This window comes from Sapajus apella, unplaced genomic scaffold (assembly GCF_009761245.1).
Source record: "Sapajus apella isolate SASKATOON/1434 unplaced genomic scaffold, GSC_monkey_1.0 scaffold48, whole genome shotgun sequence".
Taxonomy (NCBI): Eukaryota; Metazoa; Chordata; class Mammalia; order Primates; family Cebidae; genus Sapajus; species Sapajus apella.
The window spans coordinates 6,196,047-6,223,024 of NW_022436988.1; the positions used below are offsets into that span (position 1 = coordinate 6,196,047).

General features: G+C 48.7%; 3 protein-coding genes across 11 annotated transcripts; 2 read left to right on the forward strand and 1 right to left on the reverse strand.

Moving 5' to 3' along the window:
• The first annotated feature begins 62 nt into the window (after positions 1–62).
• SRSF2 (serine and arginine rich splicing factor 2) lies at positions 63–4,000 on the forward strand. 5 transcript variants are annotated; one of them, XR_004257750.1, is made up of 5 exons: positions 63–680; positions 1,021–1,331; positions 1,605–1,708; positions 2,337–2,438; positions 2,935–3,379. XR_004257750.1 is itself a non-coding variant. In XM_032241557.1 (3 exons), the coding sequence occupies exons 1-2, from the start codon at positions 319–321 to the stop codon at positions 1,322–1,324; spliced, it is 666 nt and encodes a 221-aa protein (XP_032097448.1). In that variant the 5' UTR covers positions 63–318; the 3' UTR covers positions 1,325–1,331; positions 1,605–3,379. The 5 variants fall into 5 exon arrangements, 2 of the variants coding, with proteins under 2 accessions (XP_032097448.1, XP_032097449.1); XR_004257749.1 differs by lacking the exon at positions 1,605–1,708 and having other exon boundaries at positions 2,935–4,000; XR_004257748.1 differs by having other exon boundaries at positions 2,337–3,379.
• On the reverse strand, positions 2,104–11,333 carry METTL23 (methyltransferase like 23). 3 transcript variants are annotated; one of them, XM_032241559.1, is made up of 6 exons: positions 11,253–11,333; positions 7,883–8,030; positions 7,661–7,765; positions 4,277–4,514; positions 4,116–4,200; positions 2,104–3,963 (listed from the first exon to the last, which is right to left on the reverse strand). In XM_032241559.1, exons 2-6 carry the CDS (start codon positions 7,949–7,951, stop codon positions 3,798–3,800), a joined length of 663 nt encoding a protein of 220 aa, XP_032097450.1. In that variant the 5' UTR covers positions 7,952–8,030; positions 11,253–11,333; the 3' UTR covers positions 2,104–3,797. The 3 variants fall into 3 exon arrangements, with proteins under 3 accessions (XP_032097450.1, XP_032097452.1, XP_032097451.1); XM_032241561.1 differs by lacking the exons at positions 7,883–8,030; positions 11,253–11,333 and having other exon boundaries at positions 7,678–7,749; XM_032241560.1 differs by lacking the exons at positions 7,883–8,030; positions 11,253–11,333 and having other exon boundaries at positions 4,277–4,553; positions 7,661–7,743.
• Positions 11,334–11,637: 304 nt separating this feature from the next.
• Positions 11,638–26,255, forward strand: JMJD6 (jumonji domain containing 6, arginine demethylase and lysine hydroxylase). Of its 3 annotated transcripts, none has more exons than XR_004257746.1 (7): positions 11,638–12,064; positions 12,593–12,981; positions 14,456–14,742; positions 16,645–16,780; positions 17,217–17,310; positions 18,073–18,211; positions 19,964–20,368. XR_004257746.1 is itself a non-coding variant. In XM_032241556.1 (7 exons), the coding sequence occupies exons 1-7, from the start codon at positions 11,936–11,938 to the stop codon at positions 22,393–22,395; spliced, it is 1,245 nt and encodes a 414-aa protein (XP_032097447.1). In that variant the 5' UTR covers positions 11,638–11,935; the 3' UTR covers positions 22,396–26,255. The 3 variants fall into 3 exon arrangements, 1 of the variants encoding a protein (XP_032097447.1); XR_004257747.1 differs by having other exon boundaries at positions 17,222–17,310; XM_032241556.1 differs by lacking the exon at positions 17,217–17,310 and adding an exon at positions 22,359–26,255 and having other exon boundaries at positions 19,964–20,091.
• The last annotated feature ends 723 nt before the right edge of the window (positions 26,256–26,978 follow it).

A 26,978-nucleotide genomic window follows, 5' to 3' on the forward strand; every position in this document is an offset into this window, starting at 1 on the left:
GGGCTGTGCGCAGGCGCGTCGGGCACGCGGCAGGGACGTTGCAAAACGGAGTGCGGCGGCCCAATCAGAGGATTTCGTTTCCGGGTGGCGCGGGCGCCATTTTGTGAGGCGGCATATAAAAAGGCGCTGGGTCCGGCCCCCCGCCCAGTTGTTGCTGAGGTGCGTTGGGCTGGAAAGGCTGTCTGTGCTGTTGGCCCTCAAGGCCTTCCCCGGCGTCCCCACGCGGAAGGCAACAGCCAGACGAGAGACGCGGCGTCGCACCGCCCAGAGCCGCAGAAGCCGGCGCCAGTTCGCGGGGCTCCGGGCCGCCTCTCAGCCATGAGCTACGGCCGCCCCCCTCCCGACGTGGAGGGTATGACCTCCCTCAAGGTGGACAACCTGACCTACCGCACCTCGCCCGACACGCTGAGGCGCGTCTTCGAGAAGTACGGGCGCGTCGGCGACGTGTACATCCCGCGGGACCGCTACACCAAGGAGTCCCGCGGCTTCGCCTTCGTCCGCTTCCACGACAAGCGCGACGCCGAGGACGCCATGGACGCCATGGACGGGGCCGTGCTGGACGGCCGCGAGCTGCGGGTGCAGATGGCGCGCTACGGCCGCCCCCCGGACTCGCACCACAGCCGCCGGGGACCGCCACCCCGCAGATACGGAGGCGGTGGCTACGGACGCCGGAGCCGCAGGTGAGCCGGGCGGGGGACCGCGGGAGGCGGGGCAGGGCGCGCGGGAGGCCGGGGCGCCTCACAAAGATCCGCGGCGAAGCACGTGGGGCGGGCCCGGGCGGGGCGGGGCGGGGCGGGGGTGCACGCGGCTCCCCGCGACCCTCGGGCCGCCCCGCGCGCTTCCGCCCTCTGCGACCCGGCGGCGTCCCGGGTGTGGGCGGCGCGGGGCGCGGGACCCCGCCTCGCGACTGGGGAAATGGCGTCTGGCGGCGAGATAATGGCGGCCTGGGCAGGAGCGCGCGGGCGGGGCCGGCCCCGCCGCCAGGAATTAACCCCGCTGTGCTGCTCGTCCCGCCTGCAGCCCTAGGCGGCGTCGGCGCAGCCGATCCCGGAGTCGGAGCCGTTCCAGGTCCCGCAGCCGATCTCGCTACAGCCGCTCGAAGTCTCGGTCCCGCACTCGCTCCCGCTCTCGGTCGACCTCCAAGTCTAGATCCGCGCGAAGGTCCAAGTCCAAGTCCTCGTCGGTCTCCAGATCTCGCTCGCGGTCCAGGTCCCGATCTCGGTCCAGGAGTCCTCCCCCCGTGTCCAAGAGGGAATCCAAATCCAGGTCGCGATCCAAGAGTCCCCCTAAGTCTCCTGAAGAGGAAGGAGCGGTGTCCTCTTAAGAAAAAGGTAATGACTGGGAATCTGAGACCCAACCCTAACTCATGAATGGGATTTAGGGTAGGTCTTTTGAGCCGTGTTAATGTAAGAATGACTCCTAACGTTAGGAGTGCTGCTCTGAGGTTACTCACCTTTGGGAGTGATACTGAAGAGGGGTCTGCAGGAAGGATGTGTATGAAGCTTAGATAATAATGGCTGTTTCGTAAACTGTTTGAGACCTATTAATGAAAATGACTATTTCTTGCTGTTTTTATCCAACGTCTGCATTTTCCCCCTTTAAAGCTGCGGTCTCCTGTTTGATAAAAGAATATTGGCCAGTATTGCAGATTTTAACTGATTTGGCTGATCCTCCAGGGACCAGTTTCTGTGGGCGTGTATTGGAGCAGGTTTGTCTTTAAATGTTAAAGATGCACTATCCTCTTAGAGAAAAACATTCAGTTCAACTATTGTTGTACTGACTGGGACTTCATATTCTAATGGATGTGGCAAACGAATTGCAATAAGAAGCAGTGAACTTTTGGAACCCCAAAGAAAGATTACAGGTATCGCACTGGGTGGGGAAAGGATAGTGTGTCTTTAACTCTCAAATTGTTTGGTCCTATTTTTTAAAAAGGAAAGGGCCCTAAGTAGCTCAGTTAATAAAGTATTATTCTCAGTTGCCAAATGTTTCATTTGAAACAACTTATCTTAGTAAAATATAGACCAATTCTCTGATTTCGAGTTGTTTTTGTTTGGATACAGCCCCCCCTTTTTTTTTTCTTTTTCTTTTTTTTTTTTCCCCCTCCCCCTTACCATTCTTCACCTTGGTTATTTGGCCAGGAATACGTAAATTCAAACTTGTACATGGTGGTAGCCTTTGTGAAATTTCCTACTTGGGCCTTTAAAAAACATGGCTGGGTGGAACATTTCTGTACCCTACTCGTTTCACCAGAGCCTTAGTAAGTACATGCCTGAAACTGAAACCATGTGCACTTTAATGGAAGGTAAGCTGAACTTCTTTCTTTTCAAACCTAGATGTATCGGCAAGCAGTATAAATGGAGTACTTGGGGGAAAAGGACCACATACTCAGTCCATCTAAGAAGAGTCCTTGGAACAAGCAACTGGCTATTGAAAAGGTTATTTTGTAACATTTGTCTAACTTTTTACTTGTTTAAGCTTTGCCTCAGTTGGCAAACTTCATTTTATGTGCCATTTTGTTGCTGTTATTCAAATTTCTTGTAATTTAGTGAGGTGAACGACTTCAGATTTCATTATTGGATTTGGATATTTGAGGTAAAATTTCATTTTGTTATATAGTGCTGACTTTTTTTGTTTGAAATTGAACAGATTGGTAACCTAATTTGTGGCCTCCTGACTTTTAAGGAAACGTGTGCAGCCATTACACACAGCCTAAAGCTGTCAAGAGATTGACTCAGCATTGCCTTCATTCCTTAAAATTAAAAACCTACAAAAGTTGGTGTAAATTTGTATATGTTATTTACTTCAGATCTAAATGGTAATCTGAACCCAAATTTGTATAAAGACTTTTCAGGTGAAAAGACTTGATTTTTTGAAACAATTGTTTATCAAACACAATTCTAATCTCTTCTCTTATGTATTTTTGTGCACTAGGCGCAGTTGTGTAGCAGTTGAGTAATGCTGGTTAGCTGTTAAGGTGGCGTGTTGCAGTGCAGAGTGCTTGGCTGTTTCCTGTTTTCTCCTGATTGCTCCTGTGTAAAGATGCCTTGTCGTGCAGAAACAAATGGCTGTCCAGTTTATTAAAATGCCTGACAACTGCACTTCCAGTCACCCGGGCCTTGCATATAAATAACGGAGCATACAGTGAGCACATCTAGCTGATGATAAATACACCTTTTTTTCTCCTCCCCCCAAAAATGGTCATATCTATATGTATGAACTTAACATGGAAAATGTTAAGAAAATGGTTGTAACTTTGTAAGTACTTACAACATGGTGTACAACATGGTGTATCTTTTTGCTTATGAATATTCTGTACTATAACCATTGTTTCTGTAGTTTAATTAAAACATTTTCTTGGTGTTAGCTTTTCTCAGAATATGTCTTGGTTTTTTCTCCCCCATTTATTTGAAAGACCTATGCAATTGTTCTGTGATTATTGCTGACTGCATAGTATGGAAGTGGAATGTTAGTGCCTATCATTTCCTAAGTTAAAGTGGAAATGCTAGCTGAACACCTGAAATCAAGGTGGCACTTTGCTTGCGATTGTGATACCCCTTTATCAACCTAATTTATATCCTATTTAATGATTAAGGAACAATCCAAGTACTTCTAATAAGTATTTTAATTTTTGTTTCATATGAGTTAATGTGTTGTCTAGGTGACACAAATCTAAGGCCAACAGACTTGACCACCTTCAGACCCACTGCATTCTCAAGCTGAAGCGGTCTGAACCTAGTCTGTGTGCCAGGTTGCTCATCAGTATTAATACCCTCCCAGAACAGCTTGTAAGGTATTCAGAGACTGTCCTTTGCAAACGAAATGACCAGCATTTCAACTGTATGTCTTCCTGGAAGGGCAGATTCTGCTATATCTTCTTTGTCTGCATCAAAAGACTCCAGAGGAATATGGACACATTTCATATCCCATTTGTAGAGCAAAGCTTCAAGTGACCAGTCAGCACTTAAAAAAATTATAATAAATTGTTTTTTTTAAATCATGCCTTTTCTGTTTTGCTTCAGATATATTTTATTCTTAAATTATGTATTGCATGGGGCAGGGTAGAGTAAGGCTTAAGTTACATTCAAAAGTAAACTAGGGTTATCCATACTTACCTTCTAACTTGGTAAGTAGACCACAATTGGACCTTGGGGTTCTTCTGCATCAAAAAGTATATTGTAGTTAAAATGTCTTCAAAATCTGAGGAGAAAGGACTTATAAATACTTCCCTATAGCATCACTGGCCAGATGTCCTATTGAGCCAAAAAAAGTTTACCTTCTGGTTCAAAGAACACATCAGATGCAAGGATAATATCTTGTGGTGGTAGAGCCAGAAGATCCCAAGATACGTGACCCCATGTTAGTCCTACCACTTGCAGCTGGGGCAGGTTATTCATTTGGCAGCTTTGCCGACAGACTTCTAGACAGTGAGGCAGTTCTGAGCTGTCTGATAGTATTACTTCTGCACCACATTTTGCAGCCAAAATTCCTGGAAGGCTCACTCCAGCTCCAATCTATTAAGTTATAAAAGATGGCATTTCACACACTTGGAATTGCAAAGAAATGGGAATCTTAGTAGTTTTTCATTACATCCTTTTTCTAGCTCAGTCGCCCAGGCTGGAATGCAGTGGTTCCATCTCGGCTCACTGCAACCTCCGCCTTGTGGGTTCAAGCCATCGTGCTGCCTCAGCCTCCCAAGCAGCTGGGACTACAGGTGTGTGCCACCATGCCCAACTAGTTTGTATTTTTAGTAGAGATGTTTTACCATATTGGCTAGGCTGGTCTTGAACTCCTGACCTCAAGTGGTCTGCCCACTTCAGTCTCCCAGAGTGGTGGGATTACAGGCATGAGCCACAGCACTTGGGCGTGATTTTCACTTGTTAGCTCTTATGTAGCTAAAACCTAGCAGGTTTGCAACATGGCTTTCTAGTAAAGATTCTCCAGTTGGGCTTTGAAAGTGGCAAGATGCTTTGTGGACACTAAGAAATAATACTAAGGAATGCCTTCCTAGTAGTAACAAAAACAAGCTTCCCATTTTTCCAGTTAAAGGATGGGCATAGAGATTATTCTGGGTGCCTAACAGTTACTACTAAGGCCAGAAGTGTGTGCCAAATCCTACCCTTCATTTATGTGGTATAGTAAAAAAAGGGAGGTTAATATTAAGCTTCTGGTTTGTCTACTTAGGTGTAGAAGTCTATGTGATAAAATTGATTTTTTTCAAGCCTTCAGCAGTCTAAAGCCAGGTAGCGAGGTAAGGAGGAGAATGGGATACATTTTTTTTTCTTTTTTTTTTTTTTTTGAGACGGAGTTTCACTCATGTTACCCAGGCTGGAGTGCAATGGCGCCATCTCGGCTCACCGCAACCTCCGCCTCCTGGGTTCAGGCAATTCTCCTGCCTCAGCCTCCTGAGTAGCTGGGATTACAGGCACGCACCACCATGCCCAGCTAATTTTTTGTATTTTTAGTAGAGACGGGGTTTCACCATGTTGACCAGGATGGTCTCGATCTCTTGACCTCGTGATCCACCCGCCTTCGGCGTCCCAAAGTGCTGGGATTACAGGCTTGAGCCACCGTGCCCGGCCCGAGATACATTTTTATACTAATCTCAACATTTCCAAAAATGGAAAGGGCTATGGTCTGAATGTTTGTATCCACCCAAAATTCACATGTTCAAATCCTAATACCCATATCAGGTGGACCATTGGGAAGTAATTAGATAAGAGCAGAGTTCTCATGATTAGTGCCATTACAAAAGACCCCGGAGAGCTGCCTTGCTTCTTCAGTTGAGAACATAGATGGCACTGTCTGAACCAGAATTTTTGCTCTCACCAGACACTGAATCTCTAAGGACTTTGATCCTGGACTGCCTCCAGAACTGAGACACAAGTTTCTTTTTTTATTTTTAATTTTTTCCAGGCTGGAGTGCAGTGGCCTGATCTCAGCTCACTGCAACCTCCGCCTCCCAGGTTCAAGCAATTCTGCCTCAGCCTCCTGAATAGCTGGGACTACAGGTACGCACCACCATGCCTGGCTAATTTTTGTATTTTTAGTAGAGACAGGGTTTCACCATGTTGGCCAGCATGGTCTCGGTCTCTTGACCTCAAGTGACTCCTGCCTCAGCCTCTCAAAGTGCTGGGATTACAGGCGTGAGCCACCACCCCAACCTATTTTTTTTTTTTTTTTATTTTTGAGATGGAGTCTTGCTCTCTCACCCAGCCTGGTGTGCAGTGGTGCGATCTTGGCGCACTCCAACCTCCACCTCCCGGGTTCAAGCAATTCTTCCTCAGCCTCCTGAGTAGCTGGGACTACAAATGTGTGCCACAAGGCCTGGCTAACTTTACAGCAGAGACAAGATTTTACCATGTTGGCCAGGCTGGTCTTGAACTGCTGACAGGTGATCCACCCACCTTGGCTTCCCAAGCTGTGAGCCACTACGCCCAGCCAGAGACACAAATTTCTGTTATTTATAAGCCACCCATTATATGGTATTTTGTTACATCATCCTGCATGTTAAAAGCACTGCAGTTATTGGCTGGGCGTGGTGGCTCATGCTTGTAATCCCAGCAGTTTGGGAGGCTGAGGTGGGTAGATCACAAGGTCAGGAGATCAAGACCATCCTGGCCAACATGGTGAAACCCTATCTCTACTAAAAATACAAAAATTGGCTGGGCATGGTAGTGCATGCCTGTAATCCCAGCTACTCAGGAGGCTGAGGCAAGAGAATCGCTTGAATCAGGGAGTTGGAGGTTACAGAGTGAGCCGAGATCATGCCACTGCACTCCAGCCTGGTGACAGAGCGAGACTCTTTTAAAAAAAAAAAAAAAAAAAAAAAAAACACTGCAGTTGTAAAGCCTGCATGACACTGCTGGGACACTAAAGACTGCCATGGCCATGGAAGGCAGTTCAGGGGCTTCATCTAGAATAGCGGTCAGCAAACTGTAAAGTAAATATTTTAGGCTTTGTGGTCTACCTACTGTCTCTGTCACACATTTTTTTCTTAGAGACAGGGTCTCACTATGTTGCCCAGGCTGGTATCAAACTACTGGGCTCAAGCGATCTTCCCATCACAACCTTCCAGAGTACTAGGATTACCGGTGTGAGTCATCACACCCAGCACGTTTTTTTTTTTTTTGAGACGGAGTTTCGCTCTTGTTACCCAGGCTGGAGTGCAATGGCGCGATCTCGGCTCACGGCAACCTCCACCTCCTGGGTTCAGGCAATTCTCCTGCCTCAGCCTCCTGAGTAGCTGGGATTACAGGCACGCGCCACCATGCCCAGCTAATTTTTTGTAGTTTTTAGTAGAGACGGGGTTTCACCATGTTGACCAGGATGGTCTCGATCTCTTGACCTCGTGATCCACCCGCCTCGGCCTCCCAAAGTGCTGGGATTACAGGCGTGAGCCACCGCGCCCGGCCACACCCAGCATGCTTTTTAAAAACAATCTTTTACTTCATTAAAAAAAACACTTTTTAAATTAAAAAAAGTTCCAAGATAATCTCTACCTTAAAAACAAAACATTCTTAGCTCACAGACCTTACAAACTAGCTAAATTAACCCTGATTTTAAAATATGTAACAAAAGCTAATAACAAGCATATATACATGTAAACTTAACATATTTGAACATAACCCAGAATTCTGGAAACCACAGGGACTTGTACCTCTAAGATGGCCTTGCCTGGCAGAGATCTTCTGTGAAACCAAAGGTACTGGGCCAGGACCACAGCACAGGGCCAAACATACATTCCATACTGGAGATGCAGGATCTGAAAAGAATTTTTTTTGTGTGTCATAAATAATTTATCTGCTGGAAGTTGGAATCATTTCTACAGCAATTTCTGTCAGGCATTAGCATCCATTACAAAAATAGCAGCCGTGCTCACCAGTCCCCGACCTTTGGGGAGGTAAAACCACAATGCAATGTGATAAGCACTCTTGATGGCACTCTTCATTCAACGAGCACTTCTAGCGTCTGAGTATGAGGGACCATTCTTAGACTGGGGATGTAGCTCTCCCTGATCACATATTATACTGTAGACACAGGCAACGAGTAAGCAAACAGGATCTTTATAGTCAAGGACAACGCTACAAAGCTAAACAGGGTGACGTAAGAGCATTAACAGGCGGCCGGGCGCGGTGGCTCAAGCCTGTAATCCCAGCACTTTGGGAGGCCGAGGCGGGTGGATCACGAGGTCAAGAGATCGAGACCATCCTGGTCAACATGGTGAAACCCCGTCTCTACTAAAAATACAAAAAATCAGCTGGGCATGGTGGTGCATGCCTGTAGTCCCAGCTACTCAGGAGGCTGAGGCAGGAGAATTGCCTGAACCCAGGAGGCGGAGGTTGCGGTGAGCCGAGATCGCGCCATTGCACTCCAGCCTGGGTAACATGAGCGAAACTCCGTCTCAAAAAAAAAAAAAAAAAAAAAAAAAAAGAGCATTAACAGGCAATGGGGGGTGAGCACAGGTGGCTGCTCTTGATTCAGGCAAAGGTCCTGAATGAATAAATGAAAGGCCTCAGTGGCTAATCAAACTGGGGAGTGGGGAAGGGGGTAGACAGGAATGGAAGCTGGAGGCATGGTTGTGCAGTGCATGCAAGTGGAGGTCAGAAGTAAGACCGGGACCAGACCCTTGGGGTCCTGTCAGCCCCAGAAGTTTAGATTGTATTCTAAGTGCAACGTGAAGATACTGGAGGGGTTTAGGCACAAACATAACTTGGTGTGTTAACAGGAAGTAGTGCGGTCCTAGGAAGACACCCTAGAAGTATGAGTCCAGCTGAATCCTGAGTTAGGCAGGCAGGCAGCACACAAGCCTTTGGAAAGGACTAGAATCATAAGAGCATGGTATTCAGCGAGAAAATCAGCTGGCCTGGGTCCAATCTCTAGATTTGTAATTTATTAGCTATGTGACCTCAAGACAAGTTACTTAGCATGTCAGTGCTTCCATTTCCTCAGCTGCAAAATACTGTCTTAATAGGGTTTTCAGGAAAATTCAACGAAAACTTAGGATAGTGCCAGACACAAAGCAAGCACTCAAAGGTAGCAATTAAACTGCAAAACACGTCTTTCTGTCCTCTGGAGCAAAGGGTGTCCTGGTGGGGTGTTAGAAAAAGAAGCTGAAGAGGTGAAAGTATCAAAGGTGAAGGAACTGAGATCCAAACGTAATCATTCAATTCATTAAAAACATACATGGCTAACATATGCTAGGCACTGTTCTAAGTGTAGGGGTACAGGATGAGCAGGTAAAATTGCCTTGACCAGAGGACAGAGTTGTGCAGATTTGGGTGTAAAGAAAAGAGGCTTCTAGGCTGGGTGCGGTGGCTCACACCTGTAATCCCAGCACTTCGGGAGGCCGAGGCGGGCGGATCACCTGAGGTCAGGAGTTCGAGACCAGCCTGGCCAACAAGGGGAAATCCTGTCTCTACTAAAAATACAAAATATTAGCCAGCGACTCAGGAGGCGGAGGCGGAAGTAGCAGTGAGCCGAGATTGTGCCACTGCACTCTAGCCTGGGCTGGAGACTTCGCTTCAAAAAAAAACAAGAGGCTTCTATTCTCCTCTTTGGGGATATAAAAGGCAAATCATCACCCCCAACATTTAGGAAGAAACGCCAGTGTATTTAAACATGAAGCCAAATTGGGTGTGGTCTCAGCTACTCAAAAGGCTGACAGGATCACTTATGCCCCGGAGGATGGGGTTGCAGGGAGCCCACCACTGCACTCCAGCCAGGGCAATAGAGCAAGCCTCTGTGTCAAAAAAATTAAAAAAAAAAAGTGAAGCTATTTGGAGTCTGTATCAGAAATAGCACCCACTCCACTTTTTTTTTTTTTGACATGATCTTGCGTTGCTCATGCCTGAGTGCAGTGGCCGGATCACAGCTCACAGCAGCCTCGACCTCTCCGGCTTAAGCAATCCTCCCACCCCAGCCTCCCCAGTAGCTGGGACTACAGGCACACACCACGATGCCTAATTTTTCTATTTTTTGTCGAGATGCAGTATCACTATGTTGCCCAGGTTGGTCTTGAACTCCTGGGCCCAAGCGATCCTCCAGCCTAGGCCTCCCAAAGTGTTGGGATTACAAGCATGAGTCAAAAAATAAAATACAAAAAAAAAAAAAAATTAAAAACAATTTTTTTAAAAAAATAATAAGCATGAGTAACTGCATGCCTGCTCACTCCCCCCTCCCCCCGTTTTTCTTTTTTGAGAGGAGTATCGTTCTGTCAGTGCGTAGCGCGATCTCGGCTCACTGCAACCTCCGCCTCCCAGGTTCAGGCGATTCTCCTGCTCCAGCCTCCCGAGTATCTGGGACTACAGGCACCCACCGCCACCACCACCGACTAAATTTTTTTTGTATTTTAGTAGAGACGGGCTTTCACCATGTTGGCCAGGATGGTCTCGATCTCCCGACCTCGTGATCCGCTTGCCTCGGCCTCCCAAAGTGCTGGGATTACAGGTGTGAACCACCGCGCCAGCCCACTCCACCCCTTTAACTTCTCTCAAGCTTTTTCTTCAGCATGGGACACGCCTCACAGGCTGCCGTCAAAGTGCTTTGAAAAACCGGAGACAAGGCAGGGCGTGGTGGCTCACTCCTGTAATCCCAGCACTTGGGCAGGCGGGAAGTTCACCTGAACCTGGGAGTTGGAGGTTACAGTGAGCTATGATCGCGACACAGCACTCCAGCATGGGCGCCAGAGCGAAACAAGTGTTTCGAGAAAAAAGTAATAATTATTGAGAGTTTTCGGGCAGCTGTGAGCTTAGAGGAAGAAGCCAGTGCCAACCCAAGAAACTTTATTTGGGGACTAAATAACACTGCCCTGGTCCAAAAACTCACAAAACAGTGTGCGATAAGGATGAAGCAAGAAACCCGTGGACAAGATGAAAAGCATTAGAGGTCAAGGAAGTCATTTTTCTGGCAGGAAAAGATTCGATGTGGAGAAAGCCGGCCCGGCGGCTCACGCCTGTGATCCCAGCATTTTGGAAGGCCGAGGTGGGAGGATCACTTAAGCTTATAGTTCGAGACCAGCCTGACCAACACAGTGACCAGAGTCACTTCACGGTAGGGTCTCCAAAATTCTTACTGAGAGACATTTAATCCACTGAATGGGTTCATATCCGACGTTTTGGCTCTGCGGGCCAACCTAAAGCAGGAAGCTGCGCAGTTGAGCGTCCGCACCCCCGTCCCTCAGGACCCCAGCCAAGTCAGCCGATAACCGCTCCTGTCCTCAGGCGCCTCCCGGCGGGTGCTGCGGCACACACCTGCGGAACGTGGACCTCCAGCACGGCCCCCTCGGATCCCGGGCCCGGCTCCTCCGAGAATCGAAAGCGGACCCTCTGCCCTAGGAAACCGTGGTCGCTCAGGGGGTCGCCGGTGGGCCCCGAGCCGGCGGGAAACTGCGGAAGGCTCTGGGCTGCCAGGCTGCGCGAGAGGGAGGCTCCGGGCCACGTGGCTCTAGCACCTGACCGCAAGAAGCGGAAAGCCCAGCTCCGGAGATAATCAGGCCGTGTTGCGAGCGAAGAAACCGCGGAGTTAACGGAAAGAGACAGACGCGCAAGACCGGCAACGGGCGGACGGCGCAGCCGGAAGTGATGCGCGCTGCGACAGCGCGCAGGAGGGGCGGGGCAGCACGGCAAGGCGGTCAAAGACCTTCCCAACATGGCGGAGGCCCTCCCCGTGTGTGAGGGCGGGCCCCAGAGGCGCCGAAACCAATGGCGGGCCGCGAGAGGCGCGGGGGCGGGGAACACGGCGGCCGCTTGCCCAACCCGAGGCTCGGGAGGTGGCTGGGGAGTGAATTTTCTGGAAGGCGACTTTAAAGGCGCCGGGCCGGAGTGAAGGGCGTTTGAGTGCCTCCGTCTCCGCCACCCGGGCCGGGAGGGGTGCGTTAGTGGCAGGAAGCGGGCTGCGCCGAGGTCGTAGCGGAACCAGCTGGTGACCCCGCAGGATGAACCACAAGAGCAAGAAGCGCATCCGCGAGGCCAAGCGGAGTGCGCGGCCGGAGCTCAAGGACTCGGTGGATTGGACCCGGCACAACTACTACGAGAGCTTCTCGCTGAGCCCGGCGGCCGTGGCGGTGAGCGGGGCGAGCGGGGTGGCCGGGCCGGGCATCAGCACCGCCAGCCGCTGCGCACTTTTCTCGGGGCACAGGGCTGCCCTCGCCCCGAGCGCTGCACCCGGGAGCTCGAAGAGGCTCACCCGCACCCCGCGGAGTTTGGGGTTCCGGAGACCCGGATTCCGGGCTAGGCCTCTTTCCACCCGTGCTGTGGCCGCCCGTCCGCCCCGGCCGACGACGGGAGTCCCACGCCTGTGGCACTCTCAACTGGAAGGCCGGTCATCCCCGACTCCTTTGGGCGGCGGGGCCCCTAGGGGACCTGGCTGTCAAGGCTCGCGGGTGGGAGATACGAAGTCCCCTCCTCTGATGGGGTGGCTCTAGGAACGACGTGGTCTCACGCACGCGCCCTCCCCCGTTCCGGAGGAGCCAGATGAGAGTCAGCTTCCTTCGGTTGCCATTGCTAATTGGCCTTGGGGACACCCTTATCTGCCACTGGACTTCCTTTTTATTTTATTTTTTAACTGGAAAGGTCTTTTCTAATTTCTTCAGGATAACGTGGAAAGAGCAGACGCTTTACAGTTGTCTGTGGAAGAATTTGTGGAGCGGTATGAAAGACCTTACAAGCCCGTGGTTTTGTTGAATGCCCAAGAGGGCTGGTCTGCGCAGGAGAAGTGGACTCTGGAGCGCCTAAAAAGGAAATATCGGAACCAGAAGTTCAAGTGTGGTGAGGATAATGATGGCTACTCAGTGAAGATGAAGATGAAGTACTACATCGAGTACATGGAGAGCACTCGAGACGACAGCCCCCTTTACATCTTTGACAGCAGCTATGGCGAACACCCTAAAAGAAGGAAACTTTTGGAAGACTACAAGGTGCCCAAGTTTTTCACTGATGACCTTTTCCAGTATGCTGGGGAGAAGCGCAGGCCCCCTTACAGGTAAAGTATTCTGCCCCTAAGTGGTTAAAACCTTATCGACAACAGCGTTTGTTCGCTGAGTTCAGTTGGTAATCTTTTTCCAAAACGGTGAGTTCTCCCTTGGCTGCACATTGAACTTACTTAGGGGGCTCCTGAGGTCCTACTGTGGAGACTGATTTAATTGGGGTGCTTGCCTGGGCATCAGAATTTCTGAAAGCTCCCCAGGTGACTTGAATGTGCAACTAAAGTTGAATCACTGATCTCTAAGGGAAGTTTTAATAAAGTCTTATAAAGTCCAGCAATAAACCACATCAGTGTTTTTTCTTTTTTTTTTTTTTTTTTTTTTGTTTTTTGTTTTTTGTTTTTGAGATGGAGTTTCCTTCTGTTGCCCAGGCTGGAGTATAGAAGCAAGGAGTATCTTGGCTCACTGCAGCCTCTGCCTCCTGGGTTCAAGCAATCCTCCTGCCCCAGCCTCCTTAGTAGCTGGGATTACAGGTGCCCACCACTATGCCCAGATAATTTTTGTATTTTTAGTAGACACGGGGTTTCACCATATTGGTCAGGCTAGTCTCGAATTCTTGACCTCAGGCAATCCACCCGCCTCAGCCTCCCAAAATGCTGGTATTACGGGCGTGAACCACTGTCCGTGGCTGATTTTTCTTCTTTTGTTAAGAATCAGTCCATAAACAATGCACTCAGTGTTTCTGTGTACCAGCATTTATATAATCTCTGAAATAAAGATGATGTATCACGTAAAACTAAAACCTGGCCAGGTGTTGTGACTCAAACCTGTAATTCCAGCACTTTGGGTGGCTGAGGCAGGTGATCACTTCAGGCCAGGAGTTCAAGATCAGCCTGGCCAACGTGGTGAAACACCACCTCTACTAAAAATACAAAAATTAGCCAAGAGTGGTGGCAGGCACCTGTAATCCCATCTACTCAGGAGGCTGAGGCAGGAGAATTGTGTGAACCTGGGGAAGCGGAGGTTGCCATCAGCCAAGATCAAGCCACTGCATTCTAGCCTGGGCAATAGAGCAAGACTCTTAAAAAAAAAACAAAAAAACAAACAAAAAAAAAAAACGGAAAACTGAACTAAAAATTTACTGGTTTTTTTTTTTTCTTTTTTTTTTTTTTTTTTTTGAGAATGGAGTTTTGTTCTTGTTGCCCGGGTTGGAGTGCAATTGTGCAATCTTGGCTCACCACAACCTCCGCCTCCCAGGTTCAAGTGATTCTCCTGCTTCAGCCTCCTGAGTAGGTGCAATTACAGGCATGTGCCACCACGCCCAGCTAATTTTGTATTTTCAGTAGAGACCAGGTTTCTCCATGTTGGTCAGGCTGGTCTCAAACTCCCAACCTCAGGTGATCTTCCTGCCTCCAGCCTCCCAGAGTGCTGGGATTACAGGCATGACCCACCACGCCTGGCCAAACTTACTGTTTCGTATGGTATGTGTGTAACTAAATGACACTTTACGTCTTGGATATCTTCATTCTGTAGGTGGTTTGTGATGGGGCCACCACGCTCTGGGACTGGGATCCACATCGACCCCCTGGGAACCAGTGCCTGGAATGCCTTAGTTCAGGGCCACAAGCGCTGGTGCCTGTTTCCTACTAGCACTCCCAGGGAACTCATCAAGGTGACCCGAGAAGAAGGAGGGAACCAGCAAGATGAAGCTATTACCTGGTTTAATGTTATTTATCCCCGGACACAGCTTCCAACCTGGCCACCTGAATTCAAACCCCTGGAAATCTTACAAAAACCAGGAGAGACTGTCTTTGTGCCAGGTATAAATGAACTGGAAGAAAGTACATTCTTTTGATTTCAATGTTTTGTCATTTTGGAGCAGAACTGTTAGAAAGTGAGTCCTAAAAAATCTTGTGCATGCTGCCTGGTAAATGAACTGGTACCCACCTCTCACAGTAACACGTAGCTATGGTCTGAAGTATTTTGGGAGCTCTTGTTCACATTTCATACAGCTATAAAACTCTTGATAAACTGTATGTAGACCGGGCGCGGTGGCTCACGCCTGTAATCAGCACTTTGGGAGGCCTAGTTGAGTGGATCACTTGAGGTCAGGAGTTCAAGACCAGCCTGGCCAACATGGTGAAACCCTGTCTCTACTAATAATACAAAAAATAGCCAGGTGTGATGGCAGGCGCCTGTAATCCCAGCTACTCGGGAGGCTGAGGTGGGAGAATCACCTGAACCTGGGAGGCGGAGGTTGCAGTGAGCTGAGATCATGCCACTGCACTCCAGCCTGGGTGACAAAGCAGAACTCCATCTCAAAAACAAAAAAACCACCATATGTAAAGATGCAACTTTTCTTTATTGTAGTAGTTACTTACTGTCTTTGCATATGTGTACCAGCTTGTTTATGTTTATATAAATAGGGGTTTAATCTTTTTTTTTTTTTGAGACAGAGTCTCGCTCTGTCATCAGGCTGGAGTGCAGTGGGCGATCTCAGCTGACTGCAACCTCCAGCTCCTGAGTTCACAAAATTCTTGGCTCACCACAACGTCCGCCTCCTGTGTTCAAGTGATTTTCCTGCCTCAGCCTCTCAAGTAGCTGGGACTGCAGGCACACGCCACCATGCCCGGCTAATTTTTGTATTTTTAGTAGAGACGGGGTTTCACCATATTGGCCAGGATGGTCTCCATCTCTGGACCTCGTGATCTGCCCACCTCGGCCTCCAACAGTGCTGGGATTACAGGCTTGAGCCACCGCGCCCGGCCATTTTTTTTGTTTTTTTTTTTTAGACGAGTCTCACTCTGTCACCCAGGCTGGAGTGCAATGGGTGATCTCAGCTGACTGCAACCTCCAGCTCCTGAGTTCACAAAATTCTTCTGTCTCAAACTCTCCAATAGCTGGGATGACAGGCACACAACACCACGCCCGGCTAATTTTTGTATTTTAGTAGAGATTGGGGTTTCACTGTGTTGCCCAGGCTGGTCTCAAACTCCTGACCTCAGGCAGTCCACCCGCCTCAGCCTCCCAAAGTGCTAGGATTACAGGCGTGAGCCACCCAATATTACTGTCAGCTTCCTGCGCCTGGTCAGGGTTCAATTCTGTAAATTGAGTTGGAGATCTCACTGTGTTGCTCAGGGTGGCCTCCTGGGTTCAAGCAAGCCTCCCGCCTCAGCCTCCCAAAGTGCTAGGATTATAGGTGTAAGCCACCAAGCCCAGCCTAAATTGGGTTTTTGATGCAGTATGGCACTGTCTGGGTTGAGTCAGGAAATCCCACACCAGACAACTGCACATTGGTAAGTGAATGGAAGGGAGTATTTAAAGTGGGTGTCCTCTTCCTAGACGCTGAAGAACTTTATGCGTTTCCACTTTTGATCACAGCTTTGGATTAACAGGAGTAAACAGACTTTTTCTGTAAAGGGCCAGAGAGTAAATATTTTAGGCACTATAAGCCAGATTGTCACAACTACTCAACTCTGCCCATGTAGCAGGAAAGCGGCCCTAGACAATACGTCAATAGATCTGCATGGCTGTGATCTGATAAAACTTTATTGACACAGACAAGCTGTTTGCAATCCCTGAGTCAGAAGGAATGTTTACTACCCTGTATCATGTCTCTGTAGGCTCTCCCTTAGGGATAGGAGTTCCCAGTTTCTGGTGTGTGTGACAGTACTTGGGTATAGGATGAAACCTTGTTTAGCTGTTTATTTGTTGGATTTCAGGAGGCTGGTGGCATGTTGTCCTCAATCTCGACACTACTATCGCCATCACCCAAAATTTTGCCAGCAGCACCAACTTCCCTGTGGTATGGCACAAGACGGTAAGAGGGAGACCAAAGCTGTCAAGGAAGTGGTATAGGTGAGAGTCATTTTTTCTTCTTTCTGCCTGGTTTCAATTTCTACCCCAGAGATGAAACGGCTGCAATGCCGTGTGCCGATCGTAGACAGGCCTGGGGCAAGCGGGGGCTGCCGATCTTCTGGGTAGAGGAGAGAGGGACCAAGGTCAGGGCGAGTCCTCAGGGTATTTGCCGGCCTCAAGGTGGCAGGGTGAGACTCTGCATGTTGAATCCAAGCCACTCAGTCAAACATGATCATCGTTGGGATTGTTTCTCGTTTCATTTTGTTTTTTGTTTTTTTCAAAGCTAGTGCTAGCTAAATAAATTACTTTATTTGGGTTTTATTTGGGTTGTTTCTTTTTCTTACCCAGAAGCATTATTCCCATTTGAACTTAATCCCTTCAGTTCTTGTGAGCGAGGTGACTGCCCTGGAGACTTAGCTCCTCTGTTTATCCACAGAACAGATACAGCACGGGCAGCGGCAGTGCACGCCACCCACAGCCACCCCGTGCCACTGTGTCCCAACCCTGACCTGGAGGGACCAGCTCTCGGGGTAAGAGAGGGATTCTGGCTTGTTCCATGCTCAGCCTCCCTGCTGAGAGGGCCAGTAAGGGTGGTGGCTTCTGTTCTCCCTGGACTCTTGGGCATCTGAGCCCACTTACCCCGCCCCGTGGGCCACTGCGTGCTGTGATTTGGTCACACTGCAGGCCTTACCATACAACAGGTCTTTTGCCACCGGTTACAGTGGCTGCCAGATGAGGTTCCTGAAGGGGAGGGCTGCTGCTCTGAAGTCCAGTTCTGTTTCACGATCCAAGTGAGGGGGGGGCATCTCTGTTATTTGACACCTTGTATTTCCTACAAACCTAATTGTTTCTACTCTTAGAAATAGAATCTAACCAACCCAATTCCGATCGTTATGTGCTGTGCTGTGGAAAGGAAAGGTTTTTTAAAAATCAGCTGGGAAAGGTTCAGGAAATAAAACTAGGAAGAGGAACCATTTCTCCCCAGGGAATAAAACTAAGACTAACTTAAGGAAAATTGTGCCTTGTGTGTTGGTGGCATGGCTGGCTCATTTGTGCAGGTGGTAGTAAATTGTGTGTAGTTAGTATGCAGTTTTCCTTGCACCGTATTGGGCTTCTCTTGTTCCCAGCCTGGGGTTTTGTCCTCGCCATTATACAGTAGCCTTTCTGAACTGACACACCTGGTATTTCCAGGTGTTTCTGAGAGATAACAGGTCTCAGCTCTCAGTGTGAGTCCTTGTGAGTGGGTATTGTTCTCTGTCAGTACACTGAGAACAACACTTCTTGCCTCTCAGGATCTTGAAGCAAGAGCACCCCGAGTTGGCAGTCCTGGCAGACTCAGTTGACCTTCAGGAGTCCACGGGGATAGCCTCCGACAGCTCCAGCGACTCTTCCAGCTCCTCCAGCTCCAGTTCATCAGACTCCGACTCAGAGGTGAGGCCTTGCTCGCTGGGTGGCTTATGGAGCCTCCAGGGCTCATGTCACTCAGCTACACCAGGTGGGACTCTTCCTCCTCCTATCCAGAGGGAGAGAAGTATGTGAAAGTTTTTCCACCAGGCCGGGCGCGGTGGCTCAAGCCTGTAATCCCAGCACTTTGGGAGGCCGAGGCGGGTGGATCACGAGGTCAAGAGATCGAGACCATCCTGGTCAACATGGTGAAACCCCATCTCTACTAAAAATACAGAAAAAAATTAGCTGGGCATGGTGGCGCGTGCCTGTGATCCCAGCGACTCAGGGGGCTGAGGCAGGAGAATTGCCTGAACCCAGGAGACGGAGGTTGCGGTGAGCCGAGATCGCGCCATGGCACTCCAGCCTGGGTAATAAGAGCGAAACTCTGTCTCAAAGAAAGTTTTTCCACCTTGTTCTAAGGGTTACACTTGTCACCATTCCTGCTGAGTAGGGTATCTTGCCCACGTTACAGCTTTGCACATGTGCTGGAATTGTTAAAATAGCCTCAAGAGGCATCAAGTATTTGGGGATTTAGTGAGGGAAATGGCTCAAGATCAAGCAGCAGTGTCAGGATTCAAACTCATCCTTTTGAAGACTTTCACCCATGGATGGTAAATTGTAAGCCTAGAAATTCTGCAAATCCAGTGACCTTAAACTTGAAGCTGACATTAATACTGGCTGAGAGGGCCCTGCACCTTTAACAGATGAAATTTCCATCCCAGCCTGGTGTGGTGGCTCACGCCTGTCATCCCAACACTTTGGGAGGCCAAAGCAAGTAGATTACTTGAGGTCGGGAGTTCAAACCAGCCTGGCCAAATGACGAAATCCCATCTCTACTAAAATTACAAAAATTAGCCAGGCATGGTGGTCACACCTCTAATCCCAGCTACTCAGGAGGCTGAGACACAACAATCTCTTGAACCCAGAAGGCAAAGGCTGCAGTGAGATTGCACCACTGCACTCCAGCTTGGGCAGCAGAGTGCGACTTTGTCTCAAAAAAAAAAAAACTGTCTTTTCACCCAGTCTGCTGATTTAGTCTTTTCTCGTTGGGCAGGAAGGGGCTCTGGGAATGTTCAGTGCTGTACCAACTTCCTTTCATGCATCAGGCTCTGTTGGTAAAGTGAAATCTCATAATGCAGTTTCAGAATGCTGACTAAAATATTTTTACAGCAGGTATCTCTCAGTTTTTTTTTTTTTTTTTTTTTTTTTGAGATGAAGTCTTGCTCTTGTTCCCCAGGCTGGAGTGCAATGGCACGATCTCAGCTTCTGTTCTCCTGCCTCATCCTCCCGAGTAGCTGGGACTACAGGCATGCACCACGACACCTGGCTAATTTTGTGTTTTTAGTAGAGACAGGGTTTCTCCATGTTGGCCAGGCTGGTCTCCAACTCCCAAACTCAGGTGATCTGCCCGCCTCGGCCTCCCAAAGTGCTGGGATTACAGGTGTGAGAGCCAATGCACCCAGCCCAGCAGTGGGTAGCTTACTCAAACAAGTAACTGCCCCATTATGAGAACAGTGGAGGGACGCTTGCATCTGAGGTAAGTTTGAAATTCTTAGGGAGCCAGGAACATGCGAGGAGGTGGCTATGAAGGCTGCACTGTGGAGCTGTCATAGTGATTGCTTTGCATCTGGGAGAAAGTGACCAATATCTGTGCTGTCTCCCAAGGCAGAGGTTTGTTTAATGAGGAGGTGGGTTGCGTCCAGGCTGACTGCTTGTTTTCTCTCCTCCCGTGTCCAGTGCGAGTCTGGATCCGAGGGTGATGGGGCAGTGCACCGCAGAAAGAAGAGGAGGACATGCAGCATGGTGGGAAACGGGGACACCACCTCACAGGATGACTGTGTCAGCAAAGAGCGCAGCTCCTCCAGGTGACCGAGCAAGGCTGTTGTCTGTGTGGAAGGACACGCGGCGAGGGCAGGGCCTGGGGAGGGTGGCCTGTCCAGTCCTGCGGATGAGGGGAGGCCTGACAGCCTGAGAATGAGGACGCCTTCGGCATGGGAACCCGTTCACTTAACGTTTGCTCCAGTAGCTTTGTCTCTGCTACCGATGCAGATGAACGCACTTGTTTTACTCAGAAAGGCAAGAGAATGTGAATGGTGCCAAGAAAACCCCTTACATTATTTAATAAAAATTGAATCCATTTTATATCTTGGAAATGTTTTCCTTTGAGAATGCCAGAACGTTCCCTCCTTGCCCTTCTCCTCATGGTGGTCTTGGGGGAAAGCAGTGACTCCTGCTGTGCATCCTTGACTGCGGAGTCATAGTCCCAGCAGTGCAGGGACAGCCCTTGGAAAAGTCACCCGGCATCTTCTGCAGAACCGGAGGCACGGCCTCTTGCTTTTTCTCCCAGTTTGCCATTGCTGCTTGAGTGCTCAGCCAAAGCAGACAGCAGCAGAGAACTCGTGATTTATCAAATCTTCCTTTTTTTTTTCTTTTTGAGACAGAGTCTTGCTTTGTTGCTCATGCTGGAATGCAGTGGCGTGACCATGGCTCACTGCAGCCTCAACCTTCCAAGCTCAAGCAATCCTCCTGCCTCAGCCTCACCCCACCACACCCAGCTAAGTTTTTTTTTTGAGACATCGTCTCACTCTGTCCCCCAGGCTGGAGTGCAGTGACGTGATCTCGGCTCACCGCAGCCTCCGCCTCCTGGGTTCAGGCAATTCTCCTGCCTCAGCCTCCTGAGTCGCTGGGATGACAGGCACGCACCACCATACCCAGCTGATTTTTTGTATTTTTAGTAGAGATGGGGTTTCACCATGTTGGCCAGGCTGTTCTCAAATTCTTGACCTTGTGATCCACCTGCCTTGGCCTCCCAAAGTGCTGGGATTATAGGTGTGAGCCACTGTGCCCGGCCAGCTAATTTTTATTATTATTTTTAGTAGTGATGAAATCTGTGTTGCCCAGGCTGGTCTTGAACTCCTCACCTCAAGTGATCCCCCCACTGCAGCCTCCCAAAGCAGTAGGATTATTACAGGCATGAGCCACCTCTCCTAGCTTTTTTTTTTTTTTTTTTTTTGAGACGGAGTTTCGCTGTTGTTTCCCAAACTGGAGTGCAATGGCACGATCTCGGCTCACTGCAACCTCCGCCTTCTGGGTTCAAGCAGTTCTCCTGCCTCAGCCTCCTGAGTAGCTGGGACTACAGGCACGCACCATCATGCCCAGCTAATTTTTGTATTTTTTTAGTAGAGACGAGGTTTCACCTTGTTGACCAGGTTGGTCTCGATCTCTTGACCTCGTGATCCACCCGCCTCGGCCTCCCAAAGTGCTAGGATTATAGGCGTGAGCCACCGCGCCCGGCCGGATGTAAATAAGTTAAGATTTACAGTGGTAGTGACCAGCACATCAATAAGGTAATCTATTTGCAAGCACCTGGGCATGTAACGGGCTCATAATGAAATTTGTTCACTCTATGCATTGGTCTAGGGTCTTTAAAAGCCACAGGTCTTTGATGTGCTTGTTGAAGTGTTGAGATTGTTGGAAGATAGTAAAATACCAAAGTTGAAACGGCGTGGTAGCTCACGCCTGTAATCCCAGCATTTTGGGAGGACAAGGCAAGAGGATCGCTTGAGCCCAGGAGTTCGAGACCAGCTTGGGGAATATAGTGATACCCTGTCTCTTTAAAAAAAAAAAAAAAAAAAAAAAAGTTTTTTCTTTAATACTGATGTTTACAGGATTTTGAATGTCTGAAGCTCTTGACTGCTGAAGGTGACATTTCTGTTACGTTCTGTCTCCCAGCAGCTGAGTCTTTTTAAAATGCACTGGGGAAGCGCAGGACCCACAGCCCCTGCTATTGTGTATTCTCCATTCTCTGTGGTTTAGCCGAAATTCCATGAGGAAATTCAAGTGACTTACTCAGGTGAATTTATCAAACCTGAATGTGCATTTCTAGACCCTAGTTGTCCTCTCACAGCCATACTTAGACGACTCTTGCCCTTTTAAATTGTTTCTGTTATTATAGATTTATACCTGCGCTTGATCCATGACTTTGTAAGTTGTAAGAAAACTTTGGAGGAAGCCCTGCCATGACTTCCATGTGGGGTCCCGGGGGTCCTGTTTTTAACATTGCCTTCCAGCTTTGCATAGAAGCTTTTGCTGTCTACGTGCTGATTACAGGCAGTTGTACTTTCCTTGGCAGGATTAGGGACACTTGTGGAGGCCGGGCTCACCCCTGAGCAGATAAAGAGACTCTCCGTGAGGTGGCTTCATCGTAAGCTTTTGGCAGCCACCCACCCAACTCAGTTCTCGCGTCTTCTGCTCCTACCTTCTCTGTCTTCTTTGAATTTGGATATTCCTTCCCTGGTCCAAGCTCCTGTCTTCGATCAAATGCTGTTTTTACTGCTTCCTAAGGATAGATTTTCAAGAAGTCTAACAGCTCAGCCAGCTCAGTGAAACACAAGCTAATGTGGTGTTGGGTAAGAAGGTTCTGTGCCGTCTCATTGAAAACCGAGCCAGTCAACTGCAAGGCTGGCGGGGTGTGATCCTTGTAACGTCTTGTTGTGTCTGTTACTCCACGGATGTCGGTAAGGAGCTTCCACAGAGCCGGCTGTGTACCGCAGAGACACTGAGTGTGGTGAGTGGACTTTGATCTGTGTGTGAGCCAATCGTGTCGGAAAGACTCGGAGTCATCGCCGTCAGTCCACAGATGCATTCAGTGGCAGTGACCAGCACCGTCACCCACCGCTCAGTCTGTCTTAGGGTTCCTCACCTTTTCCTCCACCATCCCAGAGACTGCAACATTTGAGGGGTATTTGTGTGTATTTTTTGGGTGGTGATACATTGGGTTTTTTGTTTGCATAGAGGGGGGACGGTGTTCGGTGTGTTCTTACCACAGAACTTAAAGTATGAATAGGCTCATTCTTCCCCACCACAGGATCCGTCAGATGCGCTCACTGTGCCAGGTACTCTGAGATTAGTGTTCCCCATTTGTTTGACCTGCAGACACTAAGTGTTACACACGGGGAGTGAATTCAGAGATGCTTCTAGTCTTTGGAATCTTGATACTTCTAAATAACTGGTATGACTATTGGGGATTGACCAGCAGATGCCATCTCTTGCCCTCTTGATTCACCTGCTTGCCTTAATTTGTTCCTAAATTCCAACTATATTTAAATAAAAAATAAGAGGGGTTTGTGAAGGCTGTGGTGCCCACTGGGAAGCACTGCCTGGGCTGGAGTATTGGAGGCATTCGCAGACAGAAGGGAAGGAGCTCTCATTGCAGTATTACACAGGCACGGACGGAGGCCGTGTGTGGATACGTTAGGATTGTGTGCTGTTGCCTCTCAAAATACCCCCTAGAAATGGGTATAACCAGGAGAATACAGGCTCTGCCCACTGTTCACTTATTAACAGATTGTCATTTCCTGACATTGCGTCATGTGGCTTTAGAAGCCTGGTTCCCTCTTTTTGTCTTAGTTCAGTTTTCTGCGTCCTAAAATGCCAACCCCAGTGTGTGTCTGGGTAGACAGAACTGTGCTGCTTGTCTGCCATGGGGGCTGTTCTCCCACCTTATCCCCACGCCCGCAGCTCCCTCAGTTACGTGGTGGGCACCGGATGTGCTTGGGTGTGAGTAAAGTCAAACCCTGAATCTCTTGGTATTAATATCTGAGTGGTGTTGCTCCTTCTGCTTTTTGAAAAAGCTTTTCTTGCCATCTTCAAAAAGCTTTTTTCTTTTTCCCAGCATTGCTCCTATGCTGCCATACTTGGCCTTTTTCCTTACTTCCTCTCAATTTTGTATCAACGACTCCTCTCTAAACTTCAGTTCAAAATTAAAAACAGCCCAAAAAAGGCTCTTTGCCACCAGGGGGCAAGGTGGAACACGTTGCTAGTGGTCTGGATAGTGGAGAAGAAATTTTGAATTTTAAAAATTAGCCACCCAGGCCAGGTACAGTGGTTCACGCCTTAATCCCAGCACTTCGAGAGGCTGAGGCAGGGGGATCACTTGAGTCCAGGAGTTTGAGACCAGTCTGGGCAACATAGTGAGATCCCATCTCTCAAAAAAATAATAATTTAGAAAATAAAGATTAGCCACCCTGTCTTCCTTTTCCAGATGCTAAAGGTGATTCCTGTTTGGTAACAGTATCCAGAAATGAGGGGAATAACACATCTGATCGGCCGAAGTCAGCTCTCCTGAAGGTATCTGGAGAGTGAGGATTATGTGCTTCTGTGACATGCTTTGTTCCTTCCTGCCAGGCCAGGGATACAGCAGCCCTTCCCCCCAACCCCCTTTCTGTCACTCTGGGCTAGCCAGGCTCCTTACGTAAGCACAGCAGGGGCAAGGTGGAGCAACCGCGTGTGAGAAAGGACTGGAGCGGTGGCGGGTGGTCAGGGTAGAGTAGGAAGCGTGGGTACCCAGAGGCCACCTGTTCAGACGTCAACTCTTCTTCCCATCTGGCGTGAGCTACTCCATTGAATGGTGCCAACAACAGTGAAGTGAAGGAGATAACTTTAGATTATTTTCAGGGATGATTCTCCAAGATGACAGCAAATCTTAAAACCAAAGAGCTGGTCCTGGAAGAAGGGATCTTGGACTGTTAACTTCTGATGGAAGGAGCAGGATGGGAGAGACATGAGTGCGGGATCTAGAACATAAGGAGGGCCTGGCTCTCTCTGCGAATGAGGCTTCACCATCAGCTTGAAGAATCCTACTGCACACATGTGCCTCTGCGGTTAGTGGTGCTGGGATGTTTAGGGTGACATCTTGAAGGGAGAGCCACTAAAAAGAGGGGCATTATTCACATTTTGCTGTATTCTTGCAGCTGTCCATGTCTTAATAATGCAAGCGTGGAGCGGATGTTTGAGGGCCAGGCACTGACTGCTCTGGGTGCTGGAGATGTGGTGACAAGCCCAGGTCCCTGACGAGCTCCACAAGCTTACTGGACAGTGGCTGTGCAGCTGTTCACAAGGCCGCTGGGGAGGGTGGGTAGACCTGTACCTGTGCATTTCCACAACCAGAAAAGGCAGTGCAGACCTTATTAAATGCAGGTGTACCAGATCTACGTGCAAGAGTGTGATTCACATCACTATATACTTAAGGTAGTAACAGTTTCTTCATGAGGTAGCAAAACTAAGGATCCGTGGGAAGGTTGCTGGTGCAGGTGCTTTACAGACTTACTAGAGACTCGGCCTTGGATTTAGGACATTAGACAAGAGTATAGGATGGAACAAAATTTTTGCAGTAAATGTAAAATATGCTGTGTAGGAGGCAGGCATATAAGGATGCCCCAGCTGTAGGTTCTTTAGATTGTCTATATAGTATTTCCGTGAGTAAATTGTTTTTGATGCGTGTGCTGGTACTGCTGGTGGATTTGAAGTGGAGTCTGGTGGCGGCTTCCACTCTGCCCTCTCACCAGCTTATGTCAATATGTGACATTGTATACAGCAAAACTAGATGAACTTGCACCCCAGTCAGTGGCTCTCAACTTTGTGTCATTATTAGTTCAGAAATTTTGGCCAGGTGCTGTAGTTCACCCCTGTAATCCCAGCACTTTGGGAGGCCAAGGGGGGTGGATCACTTGAGGTCAGGAGTTCAAGACCAGCCTGGCCAACATGGTGAAACTCCTTCTCTACTAAAAATACAAAAAGGCCAGGTGTGGTAGCGTGCACCTGTAATCCCAGCTACTTGGGAGTCTGAGGCAGGAGAATCACTTGAACCCAGGAGGCAGAGGTTGCAGTGAGCTGAGATCGCACCACTGCACTCCAGCCTGAGTTGACAGAGTGAGACTCTGTCTAAAAAAAGAAAAAAGAAATGACATCTAAGCCCCACTGAGCCTCCCGGGAGGAGAGCTAGCCCAGGCCAGCTGTCTCCACGGTGACTGGATGCTGCGGAGGAGCTGGGACTATTACCTTCGCACTTGTGCATCCTGGAGTTGTCAGAACACAGAGCAGTCTCCTAGTTCTGTGTCTGTCTAGCCATGGGATCTGCCATGAAATGCCTGTGGATCTGCCATTGGGTTGGTATTTTTAACTTTCACTTGGGTGAAACTTGTTCATCATTTTAAATAAAGCAACGTGATTTGGAGTTGTGTTTTTAGCATTGTTTTGTCTTTTTCTTTCCTACTCATTTGAAAGTCAATAGAATGTAGTCTGTCAGCAGAACGGGACCTTTTAAAAATCTATTTATACTTTAAAACAATGGGATAGGGCACAAAATGAAGGCCCTGGGCCAGAAGCAGTGATGCACACCTATAATGTCAGCTGCCCAAGAGGCTGAGGCAGGAGGATAACTTGAGCCCAGGATTTCGAGGCTGCAGAGAGCTATCATAATGCCTGTGAATAGCCACTGCACTCCAGCCTGGGCAACATAGTGAGACCCTGTCTCTTATAAAAAAAAAAAAAAAAAAAAAAAAAAAGAAGCACTCCATCTAACATCTTGGTTTATATCACACATCAGCTTAGGCACTGTAATTTTCCCAAAAAAGTATTAAATGCATCCTAAGCAAAAACTGGAACTGTGTTTCTTTAACATTGGGCCTTATGTTTGGCTTGGTACCTGGCATGACCCTCCTGTGTTTATTAAAAATAACTAAAGAGCGGAGTGGGGAGTGATAGGAAAATTCGCTTTTGGTTACAACGTATTTATCTCAAAATCCACTGTTCAGCAACAGAGGCCAGGGAGGATCTGGAGAAACAAAAACAATGGCCTTCATTTCCTTCATGGCACCCTCCCACCCTGCAGGCATTCTGGAATTGTGCAAGAAAGTCCGGTAAGAGGGTTGGCGTTGACCAAAGACCTGCAGCTGAATTTCAGGTCTAGGGG

Excerpts from the sequence above, each read along its gene's own strand:
- SRSF2 (XM_032241557.1), top strand. The coding sequence starts at position 319 with ATGAGCTACGGCCGCCCCCCTCCCGACGTGGAGGGTATGACCTCCCTC. Across the intron at positions 681-1,020 it reads TACGGACGCCGGAGCCGCAG|CCCTAGGCGGCGTCGGCGCA; the intron begins GTGAGCCGGGCG and ends TCCCGCCTGCAG.
- METTL23 (XM_032241559.1), bottom strand. The coding sequence starts at position 7,951 with ATGAAGAGTGCCATCAAGAGTGCTTATCACATTGCATTGTGGTTTTAC. Across the intron at positions 4,515-7,660 it reads CAGGCAAGGCCATCTTAGAG|ATTGGAGCTGGAGTGAGCCT; the intron begins GTACAAGTCCCT and ends ATAACTTAATAG. Across the intron at positions 4,201-4,276 it reads TGTGTTCTTTGAACCAGAAG|ATTTTGAAGACATTTTAACT; the intron begins GTAAACTTTTTT and ends CTTTCTCCTCAG.
- JMJD6 (XM_032241556.1), top strand. The coding sequence starts at position 11,936 with ATGAACCACAAGAGCAAGAAGCGCATCCGCGAGGCCAAGCGGAGTGCG. Across the intron at positions 12,982-14,455 it reads AAGCGCAGGCCCCCTTACAG|GTGGTTTGTGATGGGGCCAC; the intron begins GTAAAGTATTCT and ends TTCATTCTGTAG. Across the intron at positions 20,092-22,358 it reads AAAGAGCGCAGCTCCTCCAG|GATTAGGGACACTTGTGGAG; the intron begins GTGACCGAGCAA and ends TTTCCTTGGCAG.